The 19,407-nt window shown below is 56.0% G+C and overlaps 2 protein-coding genes across 3 annotated transcripts; one reads left to right on the top strand and one right to left on the bottom strand.

The window, feature by feature from the left end:
* Positions 1-559: 559 nt before the first annotated feature.
* Positions 560-9,463, top strand: Alg1 (ALG1 chitobiosyldiphosphodolichol beta-mannosyltransferase). Of its 2 annotated transcripts, none has more exons than XM_076840614.2 (13): positions 560-771; positions 1,439-1,516; positions 1,630-1,733; positions 2,759-2,907; positions 3,773-3,862; positions 4,200-4,310; positions 4,923-5,044; positions 5,151-5,189; positions 5,430-5,489; positions 5,793-5,903; positions 6,839-6,953; positions 7,587-7,662; positions 8,308-9,463. In XM_076840614.2, exons 1-13 carry the CDS (start codon positions 564-566, stop codon positions 8,437-8,439), a joined length of 1,395 nt encoding a protein of 464 aa, XP_076696729.2. In that variant the 5' UTR covers positions 560-563; the 3' UTR covers positions 8,440-9,463. The 2 variants fall into 2 exon arrangements, with proteins under 2 accessions (XP_076696729.2, XP_076696730.2); XM_076840615.2 differs by lacking the exon at positions 560-771 and adding an exon at positions 1,016-1,277.
* On the bottom strand, positions 8,776-18,061 carry Eef2kmt (eukaryotic elongation factor 2 lysine methyltransferase). The gene is made up of 8 exons (XM_076840616.2): positions 17,943-18,061; positions 16,084-16,146; positions 14,378-14,458; positions 13,216-13,317; positions 12,198-12,331; positions 11,856-12,121; positions 10,667-10,813; positions 8,776-9,140 (listed from the first exon to the last, which is right to left on the bottom strand). Exons 1-8 carry the CDS (start codon positions 18,036-18,038, stop codon positions 9,040-9,042), a joined length of 990 nt encoding a protein of 329 aa, XP_076696731.2. The 5' UTR covers positions 18,039-18,061; the 3' UTR covers positions 8,776-9,039.
* Positions 18,062-19,407: the final 1,346 nt, after the last annotated feature.

Raw genomic sequence — 19,407 nt, 5'->3', positions numbered from 1 at the left:
CTTTCAGCACTTGGTTCCTTTCTCATTATCACCTTATGAGATTCCTCCAAGTTCTTGTCTCATTTACCCCCCTCCACTACTGGATTGGACCCAGGAGTACTCTACCACTGAGCTTCATCCCTAGCCCTCCACCCCCCCCCCCCGCCTTTTTTTAAATAGCCCTTTAAAAAAAAATTCAAGACAGGGCCTCGCTAAGTTGCTGAGGCTGCCCTCAAACTTGCCATCCTCCTGCCTCAGCTTCCCAGTGGCTGGGATTATAAATGTGCATCACATCGCTTGGCTTCTAACTGTATTTTGAAATTATCCTAGAACGCTGAAAAAAAGTTCCTAGAGCCCCATAAGGAAGTATTCACTTTGATAGGAGAAATACAGAGTTCGGGAACCGCGCAGGTGTGCACGCGCCATTAACTCTTGGCCCCCAGGGGCTCCTTGGCAGTTCCCGGGGACCCACTTAGGGAACCACCTCCCCTCCCCTCCCTGCCCCTCCTCTCTTCGCCTCGCCCCTGCGCCTGCGCAAAGCGTGCCTGGGTAATCCGTCACATGACCGCTGTCTAGCGGCCAAGATGGCGCCGTCCAGCGTGGCTCTCCTGGCGCTGTGCCTGCTGCTGCCGCTGCTGCTTCTGGGCGGGTGGAAGCGCTGGCGGCGGGGGCGCGCGGCCCAGCACGTGGTCATTGTGGTGCTGGGCGACGTGGGCCGCAGCCCCCGCATGCAGTACCACGCGCTGTCCTTGGCCAAGCGCGGCTTCTCGGTGACTCTCTTGGGGTTCTGCAGTGAGTGTCCGGGGGCCTGGGAGGGAGGCTGTTCTCTCAGTCTGACCCCTCGGCCCCGAGCGCCCTGGGGGGCCGAGGTGGGAGCGGCGCTTCCGTCACTGCTCCCTTGGGTAGTCCTCAGACTGGAGGAGCCCGGTTCCTGGTTGCCGTATGTTGTGGCTGTGGTAAGCGACTCCGTCGCATGGTCTGATTCTTCTAATGAAGTGGAAAGACTGGAACTGGACTGCGGTTTCTGTGACATCTGCGTGCTGCTGTCCTTGTCCAGCTGTGTGCAGGCGGAGGTGTCTGCTCCTTCACTATGCTCCTTGTGGATGATTCCAGAGGTTGACTTCACCCCATCTCACGAAACAGTGGAAACGGCACCACTGCTTTAGGTCCCTGTGTGAAAATGCGGGTGGAGTGGGACTTCCTTGACGTGTCTCTGCGGTGGGAAGATTTCCCCAACCTCAAGCCTAGATCAGTTTAATTGAGTACTTACTATGTGCCAGGCATCATATTAAGTAAAGGTGGGTAAGATTTGGGACTTCCTACTGGCCATTCTAGTGGACCGGATTTGACCCCGTTCTCTGGTTACTGAGGAACAGAGAAGGGTTTTGAAAAGGTCTTTTCCCAAAACCTGACTTTAAATTAGATTGCTTCATCCAGTCATCGGGACATTCTCTTTCAGATTCCAGACCCCACCATGAGCTCTTGCAGAGCGACAGAATACAGATTGTGAAGTTGATGGAACTTCAGAGTCCCGCAGGTAGCGTGTTGTCACCTCCAGGTTCCGTTACATTGGTCGGGGTTGGGTGTGGGGTAACCTGCAGATGGCCAGGAGCTCCTTCAGTAGTGATTTTTTTTTTTTTTGACTTACAGTTGGGCCCTCGGTTCTGCGGTATGGAGTCAAAGTTGTTTTTCAGACAGTGTACTTGCTGTGGAAGTTGATGTGGAGGGAACCAGCAGCCTATATCTTTCTTCAGGTATGTGTCAGCGCTTGCCTCCCTCTGTGAGAACAACTATTAACAGATTACTTTCTAGCCTTTTAAAAATGCACAAATTGGGCTGGAGTTGTAGCTCAGTGGTAGGGTGCATGCTAAGCATTGGCAAGATGCTGGTTTGATTCCCAGCACCAAACATAAAAAATATGCACTAATTGTTAAAGTGCAACTTTGTGTGTGCACAAACATAAAGCCATGGGCAGGACCCTGTGAATAGGCTTCTATAGCATGTGTCTGTTATTTCTGGTATCCGTCCATGCTATTTTTCCAGTCATAACAGAGTCTTACGTTGCATTTCATACTTATCTAAGTGTTTCACTAGGGTTCTGTCTCCTTTAATCCTCTCAAGAACCCTAAGAAGTGGATTCTGGTATCACGTCCATAATGATGAGGAAATTAAAATTTCTGTAAGTAGTGCACTGTCACACAGATAGGAAGTAATAGAGTCAGGACTTGAACAGAGGTGGTCAGTTTGGTTCTAGAGTTAAACTTTTAACTTCTTCCCTTTACCAGTTTTTAAAGTCCAGAAGTACCTTCTGTTAGTGGGCTGCACTCACTTCCAATATGTGATGAACCGCAAGCTATTTAGTTTCATCTTGAGGGACATCTGGATTCTTCCTGATTTTTTTGCCTGAACACATAGTATGGCTAGAGCACAGTGAGCACGCATCTGTGACTGGGCCTTAGAATACATTGCTGGCAGTGGAGTTGCTTGTTCAAAGTTGATGTGCTTGTAAGATGCTGTGGTATGATCCTGGCTGGGTCCCCACTGATGGGGGACCCCCCCCCACTGTGTTTACCATCACCCACCGATGTTGCGCTTCCTCAGAGTTTGCATTCTGACAGGAAAATGGTATTTCTTTGAGAAGCTTGGAGTTTTTCTAGTCTGCAGTTCTGTTTCATTGGTGGTAGAGAGCTGCTCATTTGTTATCAAGAATTCTGAAGATCACTGACGCTCTGCCATGAATGTCTGGGTTTCCTTCTCTTTGTCTGCTTCTCTTTCCTAGAACCCCCCAGGCCTGCCGAGCATTGCCGTCTGCTGGTTTGTGGGCTGCCTTTGTGGGAGCAAACTGGTCATCGACTGGCACAACTATGGCTACTCCATCATGGGCCTGGTGCATGGCCCTAAGCACCCCCTTGTTCTACTGGCCAAGTGGTGAGAGTCTGGGTGAGGTGTGAATGCTTTCCCCAAACTCCATCAGGATGGGTGGGACGAAGGCGGGGGAGCAGGTTGGACCTGGAGCAGGAAGAATCCTTGTCCTACGCTGAGCCCCGCTGTAATGTCCACTTTGGTGTGTTTTTCCAGCCTCAGGCTGTAGTGGACTATAGCCTTTGCCCTGAGGGCCTTGTTTATCGGCAGTGGTGAAAGCAGCTGTGGCAGCTCTAATAATCACTGCTGTGTGCCAGGCCTTGGGCTGAGCCTTTTATGCACTTTATTCCATTTGGTCTCCACCACATCGCAGTAGAGGTGCCTGGTGGTCATTGTCCTTTTACAAGTCAGGGAGGCTGGGCTGTAAATGATGATGCCTTCTTGTCAGGCAGACCCACTCCAGAGCTTTCTCTGGTGGTGCTCAGTAATCCTAAATTGCTGCTGCCCTTTCCAGCTCTCTCCTGTGACCAGGGCTTCCATCTTGGTTTGCAGTCCGCTTGTTTTTCATGCCTAGCATTTGCTAAACTCCTTTGTACACTCAGAGAGCAAGCTGCAGCCCTGCAGCAGTAGCACGGGGTGGTGAGATGCAGCCTTTTTATTTCTGCTTTTTTGCCCAAGATACTGGATCTCCACTCCGGCAGGGGTAGGTGGCTTCCTTTAAAGTGATTGCATTAAGCTGCACAGTGACAGCACTTAGGAAGATGTGAAGATGAGAGGGCATGGGGAGCTCAGGGGGTGCAAACCTGTGGGTTTGTGAGCCCCTAGCTCTGCAGCCTCTTCTCTGTGAGGGGTGTCAGGTCGTGCGGACACTGGCATCTGGGCCCAGCCCAGGGCTCTCTGCTAACTCCCTGACCCCCATATGTCCCTGCAGGTATGAGAGGCTCTTCGGGCGCCTGTCCCACTTGAACCTGTGTGTGACCAATGCAATGCGGGAAGACCTGGCTGAGAACTGGCACATCAAGTACGAAGGGCCTGGGACACCTTTCAGCCTGTGGGTGGTGCCGGGTCCCAGGAATGGCCGAGAGCTTCAGTGTCTACCGTGTCATGTTGGAAAGGCATTTTGAAGTACCTGGGCCTTGGAGATAGTTGCTGGTTTGGGGAGCTAAGTGGGGTGAGGTGACTGGAATTCTTCCAGGAAGAATCCCTGGAAGTTCTGGTGTTAGAACGTCTGTTTCCCAAGGAATTCTAAAGCTTTTGTCGTGGAGACCTGGATTCCCCAAGTGCCCTTGTTTTTCTGGATCCTTTTGGGTTCTCTGTTCCTTAGCCTCTCGCTACCCTGCCCCTTCCTCTCCTTGCAGGGCTGTGACTGTCTACGACAAGCCGGCATCGTTCTTTAAGGAGACACCGCTGGACCTGCAGCACGAGCTCTTCATGAAGCTGGGCTGCACCTACTCTCCGTTCAGGGCCTGGTGTGTCTGTCCTGCTGCCTTCTCCGATGCTTTCTGCTGCCCTGGCTCTTCCATCCGCTCCTGCAGACCTGATCCAGGGGTGGGATGGAGGCAGAGACCTGCTGCCTGTTTCTGTGAACTGAGTCTGACTGGCATTGTCTGTGGCTGTGGTGAGCCACACAGCAGAATGGGTTTCGCAACCAGGAGTCTAGGGCCCACAAAGCCTAAAGAATCCAACCTCTGGCTCCTTAGGAGATATCTACTACCTTCCCCTCCTGCCAGTGGGTTCCTGGGCCTGTGAGGGGTCTGTGGACCTCTGTGTCTTCTGGGTGTCCCTCAGGGCTAAGGAGGGGACCCGTGTAGTTCTCAACATGTCCTGTCTGTGCTCCTCAGTAACTGATGTGCTATCTGGGGGTGGCATAGTGTCCTTGTAATGATGAGGAAGGGTGGGGCAGTGAGCCCAGGGGCAAGCACTGGTGGCTTGTTTTGTGGCACCTAGCTGCCAGCAGTGGTTCTGTAGGGTCACCTGGGTGACAGCCTTTGGGGGCCTGTGGTCCTTGCTGTTCGGGGAGTGGCTGTCCTGACCCCTGGCCTTTCCTGCAGCGACTCACTGTCTTTTCTCTGCTCCTGCAGGTCAGAACCCTCGGGCCCTGCCATAGAGAGGTCGGCCTTCACGGAGAAGGATGCTCGCACTGGGGTGGTGACACGTCTTTGTGGGCGGCCAGCACTGCTGGTCAGCAGCACCAGCTGGACAGGTCTGTCTGACCTGGCCTGTGTTCTGGCCCACCACGGGAGGGAGTGTATGAGTTGGGAGAGGGGTGTCTGGAGACAGGCCTGACACCTGGTCTGTTGTCCTTGCAGAGGACGAGGACTTCTCCATCCTGCTGGCAGCGTTGGAAGGTAGGTGCCGCTGCATCAGCAGCTCTGGGCTTGTTGGGGCAGGGGCCGCGCAGCTGGCCGCGCATGGCAGGTCTGCAGCCTGCTTCTGCCCCAAGGACCACAGGGTGGACCTGCCCGCGGACAGTAGGGAGGGGGATGTGGGCAGCTCTGTGGCCTCCCTGAGGGAGCAGCCCCTCCTCCCCCCTCCCCCTGACTCATGTGAAAGGACACCAGTTCATGTTTCTTTTATTTTTTAAATAGAGTTTGAACAGCGGGCATCTGACGGAGACAGCCTTCCTTCTGTAGTCTGTGTGATAACAGGTACCACCTGGGACCCTTGTCACAACTGCGCCTCCCGTGGTCAGCATTCCAGTGTTCATTGTGACTCCACTTGCAGCCCGAGACCAGCTGGCCCCAAGCCAGGGCTGGGTCTTGGTGATGAGGGCACATGCCCCGTGGGGACTCAGGTGCTGAGGTCAGCTCTGGAAGAGGTCCAGGGGCCCTGACTGGGGCTGTTGAGGGGTGAGCTTCCTGGAAGTGGCTGCCGAGTCCCAGTGGGAACCTCTGGGGCTAATGGTGTGGCAGGGACCAAAATGGGTCCAGTGCAATGGGTGTCCTCTGCAGGCAAAGGGCCGCTGAAGGAGCACTACAGCCGCCTCATTGGCCAGAAGCAGTTCCAGCACATCAAGGTGTGCACGCCGTGGCTGGAGGCCGAGGACTACCCGTTGCTTCTAGGTGAGAGCTGAGGGCAACAGAGGGGCTCCAGAAGATGACCAGGCTTCTTCTAAAAAAGGGACAGTGAAGATTTTAGTTGCTTCTGTGGCATAGTCTTTTTTTTTTTCTTTGAAACAACCTAATGTAAAATGTAAAAGCCATCCCCAGCTCAGACGCTCTAATGTTGACAGGCCTCAGGCTGGACTGGGTGGCCACCAGGGACTCCAGCCGAGCTCCTGAGTTTCCTGTTGTGCCGGCTCCTCCTGCCTGACCAGGCTCAAGGGTCATGTGTGCTCAGTCCCCAGCCCTGGCTGTTGTGGGGCCCGCCTTCCCTACATGTTGGGTCTCAGAACAGGCTTCTGTCTCTGCTCTAGGAGGGGGCGGGGCCTGGTGCTGGAAAGTCCCTCCTGCCTTCTTTTACCATGGCAAGTGGGTGGTCTTGCTGAGGTCAGTTGTTTATTTGGCTTTATTTTTACAGTGTTTCTTGTTGGATCTGCTATGGGTTCCTTTAAACAATTTATTTTTTTATATAAAAAAATTTATCATGGGTTTAAAAAACTGAGGTCGAATACATATAACTAGGCTTGCCATTTTAACCATCCCAGTGTCTGTCAGTGGCATTCACTATATTTACCCTGTTGGACAACCTTCACCCCATGTCCAGAGCAGAAGCTCTACCCACTGCATAATAACTACTCTCAATAACTACTTCTTTTCTTTTTAAAATAAATGGTGGTTAAATAGAAAAAGCAAGTCAAGGAATAAATAAGAACACTAGGACCGTGGCAGTTTTGGACAGGGTGATGGCTGCTGGCAATTGGGCAGCCCTGCTGTTGTCTCTGCCCTTCGCCCTGGCACTTGGCCAGAGTAAGCCACTTGTTTGGGGACATTTTTGATTTCCACTCTGGGAGGATGTGTTCCCTGAACTCTTGACTGCCCCCCCTTCTTCCACGCAGGGTCGGCGGACCTGGGTGTCTGTCTGCACAAGTCCTCCAGTGGCCTGGACCTGCCCATGAAGGTGGTGGACATGTTTGGGTGCTGCCTGCCTGTGTGTGCTGTGAACTTTAAGTGGTAGGGGCAGAAACCCAATCCCCTGGGGTCGGGTTCTCAGGTCAGCTGCACAGTTGAGGGGTGGGCAGCGTGGCCAGAACTGCTGTGAAGTGCCCCGTCAGGGCCAGCTCCTGTGCAATCCAGGGAGGCTGAGGGGGCTGTGGCTGCTAGGGTCAGGCTGAGCCCCACTCAGTATAGTTGGCTCTCTGTACTACGGATGCAACCAAGCGTGGGTCACTGTAGCTAGGTCGGCAGTGGTGAGGCCTGTACAGAGCACACAGGTTTTTCTTGACCTTATTTCCTGCACAGTACAGTGTAATGACTGTTCACATCGCTAGGATTGCTTTAGGTGTCCAAGCAACCTGAAGGGGAGTATGAGATCTGTGCAGGATACCACACCATTTCACAGGAGGAGCTGGGGCACCTGGGGGAGGGGCTCTGGGAATGAATCCCCTGCAGATGCTGAGGCATGACAAGTTGGTTTTGGTTTGGGCTCATGCTGAATAAAGCACCGAATCTTGAGCATTCGCCCCCCTCCCCCTGTTTCAGAACAGGCTGGGCCAAACCCCGCCCCTGCCCCCAGCCTCGCCCGAGTGGGGTGGGCCAGCTGGGCACCGCTGCTGGGTCTCAGGCCTCCCCTGGTTCTCTCTGCAGCCTGCATGAGCTTGTGAAGCACGGGGAGAACGGCCTGGTCTTTGAGGATGCGGAGGCGCTGGCAGCTCAACTGCAGGTAGGTGTCCCCTGAGCAGGCCGGGGGCACAAAACACTGAGCTAGCTCTGTTCCCTGCCCGCCCACAGGACCTGGCGGGTGCTGGGCTCTGGAGGGAAGGCTGAGGGAGGCAGTGGGTGGTGGGAGTCAGGGCCTGCTTGCCTGTCTTTGGGGATATGGAGGCTGCACCTTAGAAGGTGGGAACCGTGCTGCCACATGGGGAGGAGCGGGGTTTGTGTGCCGCCTGGGACGTGGTAGTTCTGCAGGGGACACTGTACAGGTCTAGGTAGGAAACGCTTCAGACCTTGTCATGTTCAGGGGAACTGCTTTGTGAACAGCTGCAGACCATCTGTACACAGAGGGCCGAGTTCCAGTGCAGCTGTTTACAAAGTCAGGTGGGCTGGATCGGGTCTGCAGCTGTAGGGTGCCAGTCCCCCCGGGAACATTTGGGTAAAGCCAGAACCTGGGATCACCTGCCTTCTTCCTAGCAGTCAGGCGGGACTATGCCCTGTGCAGGACACCAGGCCACATGTGCTCCAGGGTCCAGGTGTGGGAAAGTGGGGGATGGGTGCTGCTGGGTGAGCAGCCTGCAGCTGGCAGGCTCAGGGAGGGCTGGCATGGGTGGGTGCCACCATGGGCTCAGTCCTGGTCTTCACTGTTCTGTAGATGCTTTTCTCAAAGTTTCCTGATCCTGGTGGAAAACTAAACCAGTTTCGGAAGAACCTTCGGGAGTCAGAGCAGCTTCGATGGGACGAGAGCTGGCAGCGGACTGTGCTCCCTTTGGTCATGGACACGTGACCCTGCAGGCCCAAGGCCAACGTCCCTGATCAGTTGAGGGGTGGTGCACCATCCTGGGGACGGACACTGCCTGTTCCTCCCTGTCCCTGCCTGCTGCCCCACAGCCACCCGGGCTTTTATGTAGTGACCCCAGTGGTCAAGCCAGAAGGACGGCTGGGGACTGATGGGAAGCTGGCTCTTCCTGGTTTCTCAGGCGCGTGGAACCTGTCTTGTCTTCTGAGCGAGCTGCTCTCCTGGCACCTCCTGTCCCCTCTTCATCCTCCCAGCATCTGCCCGTCATGCTCCTCACCTGGGTTCCTGCGGCCTCTGGAGTGAGCGCCCAGCTGTGGAGCCCTATTTGTTAAAGATGTTTTTATTTTTTATGAAGGTAGTTCTTGCTTTTGAGCCAAAGCCTGGTTTCGGGCAGATGGCGATTCCCTTACAAACCAGAGCTGAGGACGGGAGGTGCGCCACAGCTCAGTCTTACTCCGTCAGGATAGTTTGTTTCCTGACTTGGCATGTGGCATTCTTCCCTCAAGTCCAAAGGAAGCTTGGTCAGCTTTCCCCGTGAAAGCTCTTCCCACTGCAGTGACTTCATCTTCACATATTCAAATGGCGAAGCTACAGCATGAGTCTCAGGACTGCCATCTCCGAGTGCTCTTCATAGGGAAACAGTTTCTGGCTGTGAGGAGGCACTGCCTCCCAGCGGATCGCGGCCCGGCCTGCAACAGAGCGCACACGTCAGGACAGCAGCGCTGGGCCTGGGGCTGTGTCTGTTTTCCTTGGCTCATGGACCCCGGGCTCACCCAGGTGCCCAGGCTGCCTCCAGGCACTCTGGGTTCCCTGTCACTGCACATGTGCACATCAGTCTGCGAGGGTGGGGGGAGCTGACTGACCCCACGTCTGCCTGGCTGCTCTGCCAGCACCACTCCTCACACGGGCCAGAAGAGGTGCGCTGTCTTTGTGAGCAGGGTGGCTGGCGCTGCGAGCCAGGTGGCTTCTTAGTCATAGTTATAAGTGAAAAGTCACTATTTATAAAGTGAAATAAGGAAATCTGTAATTCTATCATCTAAGTATAATAATTTTTGGTGTATATTCTAGAAATTCCCTAGGCAATAGGGTATATAAAATAACAAGCCCAGGTGTGGCGGTGCACACCTGTAATCCCAGGTATTCAGGAGGCTAAGGCAGGAGGATCGCAAGTTTGAGGCTGGCCTGGGCAACTTAGTGAGACCCTGTCTTAAAACACAGCTGGGATGTAGCTTGGTGGTACAGCATCTCTGGGTTCAATCTGCAATTCCCAAAAACCAAATGACAAACTTCCACAGTGGGGCTTGTGCTCTGTGTGCCGATTGGCACTTTGCTGCTTTCACTTGAAACACGTTAGAGATGTTTTTCTTGCTCTCTCTTGGGGCTGCACAGCCTCCCTCAGTACTGAGTGCTCATATCTGCCTGCTCGTGGAGGGACATCTGCGTGTCTTTCTGCACGGAGGCTGGGCAGCAGAGTCTGGACAGCTCCTAGGAGGGGCCTTGCTGGGGGGGGGGGGCAGTTGGTAGATGGTCCCTCCTGCACCAGCTTTTGTGTGGAATGCTCTGGCTGGGCCTGGCATTCTGGGGCTGTAGGGAGGTGGCAGGGGGACACAGGCTGGGTGATCTGGCTGAGTCCATGGAAACTGGAGTCTGCCCAGTGTCTTAACAGCTGAGACAAGGTCTAGGCTGACACATGCTGGCCCACAGGGCATTACCCGAGGCTTGGAAACAGCAGTCGCTAGGCCACCTCTGCAGCCAGGTCTTTCTCTTACTTGCACTGGGTGCCCATGACCATGGCTGCCACACTGCTGAGGGCTCTGTGTGCCAGGTACTGCCTCAGTGTGTTCAGGCTGCATCTCCATGGTGCAGATGGGGGGACAAGTGACAGTCCTGCTCCACGAGGGTGGAAGTGGGACTACCTTGAGCTGACAGTTGTCATGTGGTTCAGAACCCAGCTGGCATCTCTCTGCCTGCATTTTACAGGGAATGAGGCCCTAAGCCGGATGGAACCTGCCTGAAGCACACAGTAGAGCTGTGGTCTCCGACCTCTGGGGTCACTGTGTTGGACTGCCTTGGCTGAGTGCCCAGGCCTGGTGTGTGAGACAGGGCTTCCTGGCTTTTCCCAGGGCTCCATTCTCTTACTTTCCTGGTTTCTGCCTCCCTTGATCCCTCACGGGAATAGCTTGGTAGCCGGTGGCCTGTGGCCTGGGGGACTCACCTAGCTCGGTGGTGAACAGCTGGCAGGTCTCTGGGTTGCGCATGGTGCAGGCCACATAGACGTCAGGAACCCGGTCCCTCTGGCAGGCAGAGAGCCTCTGCAGGACCCCGACCAGTGCGAGGGTCACTTCTGGGCAGTATAGCACATCTGTGATGCAGAGCTCCGGTTACTCAGGGGCCTCAGGACTCAGAACCAAGTGGCAAGGCCAGGCTGCTCTGACCCTGGGGAAGGGTGAGGGCCTGCAGTGGCTGTTAGATTAGATCTATGCTGTTCTTCAGAAAGATTGCTCAGGTGACAGGAATCCTAAGGACACGAGCCAGCGGAGACTCCCTGGCCTCGTGGGAGTACTGCTGGGAACGCCGGCCGCGCCTGTTCAGAAGCTGCTTGCTTAGTGACGCTGTCTGAGCTCTGCTTTGGGCTTCTGTGTCCTGAGCTCTAACCTGTCAGCTGTAGTGGGCATGATGTCAAGTGGAAAGGGGACGTAGGGCCTTTGGTGGCCTAACCGCTCTGCCTTCTCTTAAGGACACTGTCCTTGTACCAGAAGTGGTTAGCCTCTTCCTGTGGCCTCGGAAGGCCTGGGGCCTAGACCCAGGCAGAGAGGTGCAGACAGAGACAGGCAGGTCGCCCAGCATGGTGGTGGCAGTGAATCCCAGGACAACCCTGCTCAGAGAAGATAGCTGGCACTGACAGGTGGGGCTGCTCAGCTCTTGTTCCCTGACTGCCCCTGGGATCCCCGTCAAGGCCTGGTGTGGGACTGGGTGCTGGTGACAGGCGGGAGACTGCTGTGGCCCTGGAATGACCAAGGGCTGCCATGGCTGGCTCTCGCGTCTGAAGACCTGGGGCATGGTGCTCAGAGCACTGGATGCCTGGCAGTGAAGTGGCAGCATCTCTGAGGGGCAGAGCACGTGGGCTCGTGTGCAGCCCCCCTGAATGGAGGACCTGCATGGCAACTGAGAGGCCTCCTGGGTGTCCTCTGCAGGGCGAGCCTGGCAGAGGGCTGTTCTGCTCAGCTCAAGCCCTGGTGGACAGCCAGGGCACTCCTGATGGAGCCACCCAGCGGCAGCACCTGGGAGGGGCTCCGGGTGCTCTGATGCCTCCCAGAGGCCCGGGCGCCCCTGCTCCCCACCTGTCTGCAGCACCCTGCTCCCTAGCCCTCAGCAGAGCGCTGGCGGGGCTGGCCCAGGCTTACCTGCTGCGATGACAATGTCTGGCTGGAAGGCGGAGAGCTGAGGGACGGTTGCCTCATCCCAGTCCAGCGGGGCCACCGTCACCAGGGGGCTCTCTGAGTCAGCAGTGGCCTCCGGCTCCAGTGGGAGGCCGTTGAGAAGCACGTTTCCTCGGAGCTGCTTGAGGACACGGCTGTGACAGTCACTGAAGGTGTATGCTCGGGGGTGGCATGTCTTGCAGATGACCACACCTGTGAGGCCAGCGCCACTGCCCAGCTCTAGCACAGTCCTGGGTGGGCGAAAGGGGGCCTGTCAATCTGTGCCAGGGCCAACCCGCCTGGTGCCTGCCCTGTGCCTGAGGTCACCTGTGCCTGAAGGCTGCTGGGTTCTCTATGGCCCACTCTGCGAGGTAGAGGGCTGCATCCCACGTGACCAGGCCCGTGGTGCCGTGGGAAACGATGGCGGTGCTCTCCGAGAGGGTGACTGAGTCTCCTGAAGGCTGCACGGAGAGACGGGGGGATGAAGCCAGCCATCTGGACACGGGCTAGTGTTAAGTCACAGTGGCGGCTGCACCACAGCCACCACCCGGCAAGGGAAAAGAAACTTCCCATGCAGCAACCGTGGTGCAGCTCGGGGCCAGTCAGCATGCGGGAAGTAGAAGGGCAGACTGGACACCCCCACAGGTGCCCCCAGGCCCAGCTCTGGTGGTGCAGCTCGGGGCCAGTCAGCATGCGGGAAGTAGAGGGGCAGACTGGACACCCCCACAGGTGCCCCCAGGCCCAGCTGACGGCCAGGGCCATTCAGCAGAGGGGTGGCAAGGATAGAATGTGGGAAGGAGACCTTGGGTTGTGCCCATTTAGTGGACAGGACTAATGCTGGTGTGTGTGGCCCACAGCAGAGTGAGGTACACAAACTCAGGGACGTGACTAACAGGCAGGATGGCGATCACTGTGGCTGCTGCCGTGCAGTGACTCTATAAGCTCTGTATTTCTTGCGTGTGGTTTTCTGTAGCTGTTTTATAATAGCAGCTTAAAGCAAACCAGTGAAGCAACCCCAACCTCCTTCTGGCTATTGTGTGCAGAAGGGGTTTCCATGTGACCAGAATAGGAGGGGCAGTCGGGCCAGTGATGGTGGTGGCAGTAGAGTAAGAAGAGACTGCTGCAGAGACTGCTGTCCTGGGAGGTCCACACAGTCAGGTGTGAACTGAAGGCTGGACACCAGGTCCTTGCTAATGAGTAACTGAGTGGCTGCCTGAGCCAGGTCCTGTTGTTTGTTGGAGTGCTTAGTTTTAGGCGAGGCAAAGGAGGGGTCAGGGTCAACCCTGTGCCGAGCCCTGCTGTCACCCCCTGGAGAATGGCTGTTTGGCCTGAGTACATCTCCTACCAGCACATAGCTTCGGTGGCACTGGGTGGGCTCCTCTGTGGTCAGGACCTCTGCCAGCGCCTCGTACAGCTCGTCCAAAGGCTCTGCGTGGACAACCTCGTGCTGTGGGGGAAAGAGTGACAGCTTCGGTGGAGAGGATCAGTGTGACCCTCAGAAATAATACCAGATTCTGTCTGTTTGCCTCTGCGCCAACCTGCGCTGTGTTAGAGGGGACCTGCACCAAAGTTAGGAGATTTGGTGAAATGACTTAACAGAGAACAGCTAGTATGTAAATTCTCAGTTGTGGGTAGCAGGGTGCAGAGTGAGGGTGGCACAGTCTAGGAGAGCAGATTCCACTGAGAGGAAGCTCTGCCATTTTCACATGGAGGCGATCTGAAGGGAGTCCAGCAGAAGCCACAGTAAGGTGCCCACAGGGCAGCGTGCCTTCCAAGCTGCTTCCCAGTGGCAACCAACCCTGGCAACCCGGGCTTCCCAGGTTAGCGCAGGGTCCGCTGGAGGGCAGACACACTTCAGGTGGTGCTGAGACCACCACAGAAGCACCATGTGATGAGACCCTGGGGACAGGGGTGATGAGAAGCAAGGGTTATTTGTGTGCTAAGCTCAGTGAGGTGTGGCCCTGTCAGTTGGTGGCAGCTGAGGCGTGTACTACTGCCATGGAGGAACCGCCTCTAATGCCGTCTAGCACTGAGCCCGACGGGCACACGTCCTGTGCCAGTCAGGAAACCTGCTCAGCTCAATGGGGAGAATTCAGTGAGGAACCAGCTCTGAAGGCACTTCCAATAGAGGCTGGTGGGCCACCCAGGGCTGGCAAGGGCAGGACGCTGTCAGAGCCTGCCACACGGGCAAGATGGAGGGAGGAGGGGCTTCCAGCACTTAGGGCCAGGGCTGCCTGGCAGGATGAGGACCTGCCTGGTGGGAGGGGCCCAGAGGAGACGCAGCTGCTGCCAAGACCCTGCAAGCAGGTGAGGGAGAAATGCCCAGCCTTGCCTATTGCACAAATCCTGCTGGCAGCCCACTGTCCAGAAGGCCCCTGCCCAGCAGGTATGAAGAGCAGGGAGGGACATGAGCTCCAAGAGGCAAAACGCTGGCGGGGACCCCCCTCTACAGAACCAGCCTAGTTCCACTTGTGGTCTGGTTACAGGAGACACTGCCCACCACTGACCTTTTTGATGAGCTCCAAGAGAAAGCTCTGGGTGTACTTCACCGATGGTGGGTGCCTTATACACACAGGATGTTTCACTGTCTATGAAAAAGGAAAAAAAAAAAGTTGGTTGCTGGAGACACCCTGTATCAAGTGTCCTGTGAGCTTCAGGCAATTAGAGGGTGAGCCCAGTTATCCACTGCCTTGACAAGGGTGTGCAGGGACACAGGGCTATGGCAAGATGTACCCCAGGCACCTGCAAGACTGAGCCTGAAGACTTAAGCTCTCTCCTAAAAATGCTCCTACCCTAGTCACACAACTGCGGTTTCTAACACCCACTCTGGGCAGGGACACAGGCACAGTGACTGGCTCCCTTCCTTCCAGGGCAGCCAGTAAGAACTGGAGTCTGAAGGGAGGACAGTGGTCAGATTTTCTGGCTTCACAGAAGAGGCGAGAATACAGCAGTATGAACCAGACCCAGGCACCTGTGCTCCTGGAGGGAGAGTCCTAGCCATGAAGCAGACCTGGAGACCAAAGAGGGAAGAGGCCAGGGCGGAGCCTGGACCAGGGTAGGCGGAGGAAGGTTCTCTGGGCTGATGCCTCAGAGGCGGCCTCAGAAGGCAGGAGCAGGAGGAGCAGCAGCAGCCTGTACAATTCCAGGCAGCACAGCTGGCACTGTGGGAAGGAGCAGGAAGAGACTGGTGCTTGGGGAAAGGCAGGTGGGGAAGTGGGCCTGGGGGAGAGGCAGGGCTGCTGCCAGGAGGGACCCAGAGCTTCACAAGGGCCACAGGATACTCACACAAGCCCTAGGGGCTTTCTAGGAGGTCCATGTTAAGATTGATTCATTAGATTTAATGGACAACCACAGTAGGTTTTTTTCCTTTGCTTTGCTAGGAACTGAACCCAGGGCTCCCAAATGCTGGGCAAGTGCTCTAGCACTGAGCTGCCCTTGGCCCCATAGTAGGCTTTTAAAGCAGCTGTTTGTTTATCCTCTACTGCCTGTAGGTGTGACACTGGGTGGAAGTGAACAAAGCCCCAACCACTGCACCACCCTCAAGGTCTTCCCCTGCTCTGGCTGCGTCTTTCCCACACTCACCCCCAGCACAGGAATTTCTCACCTGGGCTCCTTGGATGGGTTTTGTTGTTGGGGGTGAATGTCTGTGTCACCCCTGAATTTGTATGCAGAACATATGTTTCAGATGTGTCTTTCCAGAAAGGGAGACTCTAACTTTGGGCTGTGAGAAGCCTCATGACCCTGAGAAGTTTGTGAAGTGCCCTTGACCCACATGGCCAGGGTCAGGGTGGGCCACACTTCTACCCTGTGTGGAGATGCACTTCAGAGTCCAAACACCACTTCAGCAGAGCAAGGGTCCCTGCGTGTGTGTGAGAGACAGGAGTTGGTAAGACGGGGTCTTTACTTTGCTTTAAATGCAAAGAAGAAATTCTCTGAGCAGCTACCACTTGCTGGAGGCTGTCCCTGCACCTGTCAGGTCTGTTTTCACTGCGGATGGTTTAAAAACATCCCCCAGCTTCCCTCCTCTCATGCAGAGTTTTGTATATTCTGATGTCTTCATCCAAGAAAACAAAGGAGCCAGAGCTGTCGGAGGCTCTGACATTATGCACAGTGCTGGATGGTTTTGTTCTTTGAACATGGTGTTTTCTAAGGGTACGTGTGCACTTGTGGCTCTTCTGTCCCGATATGTGCCCAGTGATCCTGGGGTTCTTACCTTCTGCAGAATATCCAGCAGCAGCTCAGAATCTGATGACGTCCTTAGTTTCTCTTCTAGGCTCTATTTGGAGGAGAAAAAGAAATCTCAAGGGCATTTTCGTAGGAACATTAAACACGCAGTAGAACATGCTGGCAAAGCACTAAGTGATCTCTCCCCTGGGACCTGGAGTCACTTGGAAATGGAAGCCATGAGGCTAAGGCCTGACCTTCAGATGTCAGAGGTCACACCGGGATGAGTCACGGGAAATGTCAGGGGCTGACTCTTGGTTCCCGTTAGCCCCGGCTGTTCAGTGGTCACCTGGGTCACAGAGCAGCTCCACAGCTGAATTGGAAAGCCATGGCATGAGGTCGGATAGGCTTGTCTGGGACCTGACATCTGAGTTAAAATGAGGTTCAGAATGTGCAGATGCCAGGTCCAGTCATGCTGTCCTCTTTCTCCGGGGACTCAAGCCCACCAGTGAGCTCAAGCTGCAGTCAGGCAGATGGCCTCCGCCAGCCTTCGCTTGTATGTAACCCCAGGGCCCCTTGCCATGCCCTAAAAGGCCCACCCGGCCTGGCTGCTCTGACTCCATCTCCCACCACCCTGCCCCATCTGTGCCCAGGTGGTCCCAACACAGGACATTCCTTGAGGCTTCTTACTGTCCACTGTGTCACCGTTCAGGGCCCAGGTCAAATGATGATTTTTGGGGAGGCCTTCCCTGAGTCCCCTACTTTGATGAATCTTCCTCCCAGTTCTCTATTTTCCTGTTCTATTGGTTTTCTGGCCACGCTCATCTCCTGGCTGCTTCTTACTAGTTGTCTATTTATCTTCTCTCATCTGAGCAGGTCCTCATGTCTAATGTGTACTGCTGACCCCTGGCTCATAGAAAGCATTCAAAAAACATTTGGATGCTGAATAAAAACACCAGGTAACACTTGTATGCATTTAGCACAAGCTAAGCACTGCTTCAAGGGGTTTTGTACTCAAGTGATTCTGAGTACAAAATAATATGAGGTTGGTGTCATTATATCCCCCATTTTACTAACTAAAACTATGGCACTGAGAGATGTAGTCACTTTTCCATGGTCACACAGTGCACTGGGGGTTAGGTCAGGATTCAGGTGTCTCTCTGGCCTGCCTCTCATCTACCGCATTCTTTTCCTTTCTTCATGAAGCCTTTGCTCAAACTGAGCGACAATAAGAGGCCCCACTGCATGGGTGTTGTGGGTGAGCCCAAGTAAGTATCTAACACGGTTTGCGAACAATTACTCTCCATGTGAATGGGGACCTAAAGATGCTGTTAGGCTTTCAATTTTGGTTTAAAAAATGTACACTTCCCTCCTCACCGGAAATGATCTGATCTGTTATTTTATGTTGATGAAATAACACAGGAGACTGACCACCACTCCATCTGACGGCAGGCCCGGAGGAATGGGTATCCAAACAAGCTCACTCCAGTGAGCTCAGTGCACATGATTATCTACGAGGCGGGTCCACTAAGCCCCTCTGTGGGCAGCCGGACCGCTCGCTGACCCAGGACACGGGAGGCCGCCCCTTGGTCTCTTGGCCTAAGCTGCGGGAGTTGTCCCTTGCTCGACACCGCGGAGGCCACCGCTGGTGGGGTCCTGCGACCAGGCCCGCGCGCCGGAGAGCGCGGCTCCTGCTGAGGACGCCCACCTTCCCGGAGGCTCGAGGGCAGCACTCCCAGGTGGCCGACGGCATGAGACAGCAGGAAACCGGTCGGGCAGCGCCCGCGACCCTGGAGGCCACTCATCAGCGAGCCGGGAGGAGCCCGCAGGCTGGGGACAGAGGCCCGGGCTGGCTCCACCCCGCTGGGGCCGAGTCGCGCCCCCTGTCTCCCCGCGCCCCGAGCCCACCTGCCAGGGGAAGGAGCGCAGCGTGCGCGCCGCCAGGAAGCGGCGCTCGAAACTCTGCAGCAAGCGCGCGGTCTCGGCGCACTCCTCTGGCGCCATGGCGGGGCGGGGCCGGCGTTGCCGGGAGACCGGGCGGAAGCGGGGCCCACTCGGCCGGAGGCGGGGCTAGGGGCGTGGCCAGGTGCGGCTCCGGGGCGGGGCTAGGCGAGGCTCGGGTCCGAGAGACGGCGCTAGGGGCGTGGCCAGGGGCACCCAGGGCGGGGCTTGGAGTGCGTGAGGCGGGACGCCCCGCCCACATGGTGGGCTTAGGGCGAGGCCGAGGCCAGCCGAGGGGCAGGGCCAGGAGGCGAGGCTTGGGGCGGAGCTAAGCGTTGAGGGTCTTGGGGACGCTTGGAGTGGGGCAGAGGCGGGGCTTGGCGAGGGGACTTGGGAGGTGTCCCCGTGCGGCTGGGGTTCTGGAGGACTCGAGGGGGGCCCGGGAGTCCAGCAAGCGGCCTGTGGGCGGTGCTGTCGGGCCTGGGCCTGCAGAAGGCGGGGTCAGGGTTTGGGCCCTGGGTGCGGATCTTCACGCACTCCCGAGACCGGGTCTGGGAGCCGGGAGGGTCCAGTCAGCCCTTCGGTGCCTCCAGGTGGGTCTCGGTGGGGGACAGAGGAGCGGGCGCTTGCGGGGCGCCGGGCCGCCCTCTCCTTGACAGCACCCTGCCCATCAGGCCGCCTCTCCCGGCCCGGCAGAAGCACCCCGCACTCCTGTCCTAGCCTTTGGATCTGTCACCCAACAAGTTTTTTGTGCACCAAACGCTGCTAAGCGCCCACTGCATGCGTGGCTCTGTCAGGCACTGGGGCTGTAGCTGGGAAAATCCAGGTGTGGGTCGTGCCCTCCCGGGGCGGGGGCTCAGGGCCTCGGGCGGGCCGGGAGGTGGCCTCCGAATCAGTTCTCTCGCCATGGAAGGGGGTCTGAAGGAAGAGTGGGAGCTGGCTTCTGGGAGTGGTTTGCAGAGGAATAATGATTTCCCTTCAAGGCGGGACAGCTAGCAGCTCATGGCACAGCCCCTGCAGTTTGCTCCGTGTTCAAGGTCTAACATGTTTACCTTAGCAGAATCTCTCATAAAACTCCATTTGGAAGAGTTCCGAGCTTTAATTTGTTGAATATACTTGCAGAAGGTAGATGAGGGGACAGATTAAGCCTTATTATCTCCTTTGGATGAGAAATACTTGAGCTCTGATCAGCTTTTCGAACTAGAGAGGGGAATTAATTTTAATTGAATGCAAGTATTAGCTCTGTCTGTTGTTCCTCTCTGGACCAACAACAACAAAAACCAAAACCAAAAGTTCATCTTTTATTTCCTGAACACTGCTGATTTGAATAAAGACAGTGGACCATGGTTATTGCTGTGTTTTTACCCAGAATGAAGAGTTTGTGAGTCCGAGATGTTGCACAGATCCTCAGTTGCAGCTCTATGAGGCTGTG

This window comes from Callospermophilus lateralis, chromosome 19, assembly GCF_048772815.1.
Source record: "Callospermophilus lateralis isolate mCalLat2 chromosome 19, mCalLat2.hap1, whole genome shotgun sequence".
In the NCBI taxonomy this organism is placed as follows: Eukaryota; Metazoa; Chordata; class Mammalia; order Rodentia; family Sciuridae; genus Callospermophilus; species Callospermophilus lateralis.
This window is presented reverse-complemented; position numbering and strand designations above follow the sequence as displayed.

What these genes read in the sequence shown, in the direction of transcription:
- Eef2kmt (XM_076840616.2), bottom strand. Translation starts at nt 18,038, where the DNA reads ATGGCGCCAGAGGAGTGCGCCGAGACCGCGCGCTTGCTGCAGAGTTTC. An exon ending in TGCGCTCCTTCCCCTGGCAG is followed by an intron (nt 16,147 to 17,942) that starts GTGGGCTCGGGG and finishes TCCTCCAAATAG; the next exon opens with AGCCTAGAAGAGAAACTAAG. An exon ending in TGCTGGATATTCTGCAGAAG is followed by an intron (nt 14,459 to 16,083) that starts GTAAGAACCCCA and finishes CCTTTTTCATAG; the next exon opens with ACAGTGAAACATCCTGTGTG.
- Alg1 (XM_076840614.2), top strand. Translation starts at nt 564, where the DNA reads ATGGCGCCGTCCAGCGTGGCTCTCCTGGCGCTGTGCCTGCTGCTGCCG. An exon ending in GGACTACCCGTTGCTTCTAG is followed by an intron (nt 5,904 to 6,838) that starts GTGAGAGCTGAG and finishes TCTTCCACGCAG; the next exon opens with GGTCGGCGGACCTGGGTGTC. An exon ending in CGCTGGCAGCTCAACTGCAG is followed by an intron (nt 7,663 to 8,307) that starts GTAGGTGTCCCC and finishes ACTGTTCTGTAG; the next exon opens with ATGCTTTTCTCAAAGTTTCC.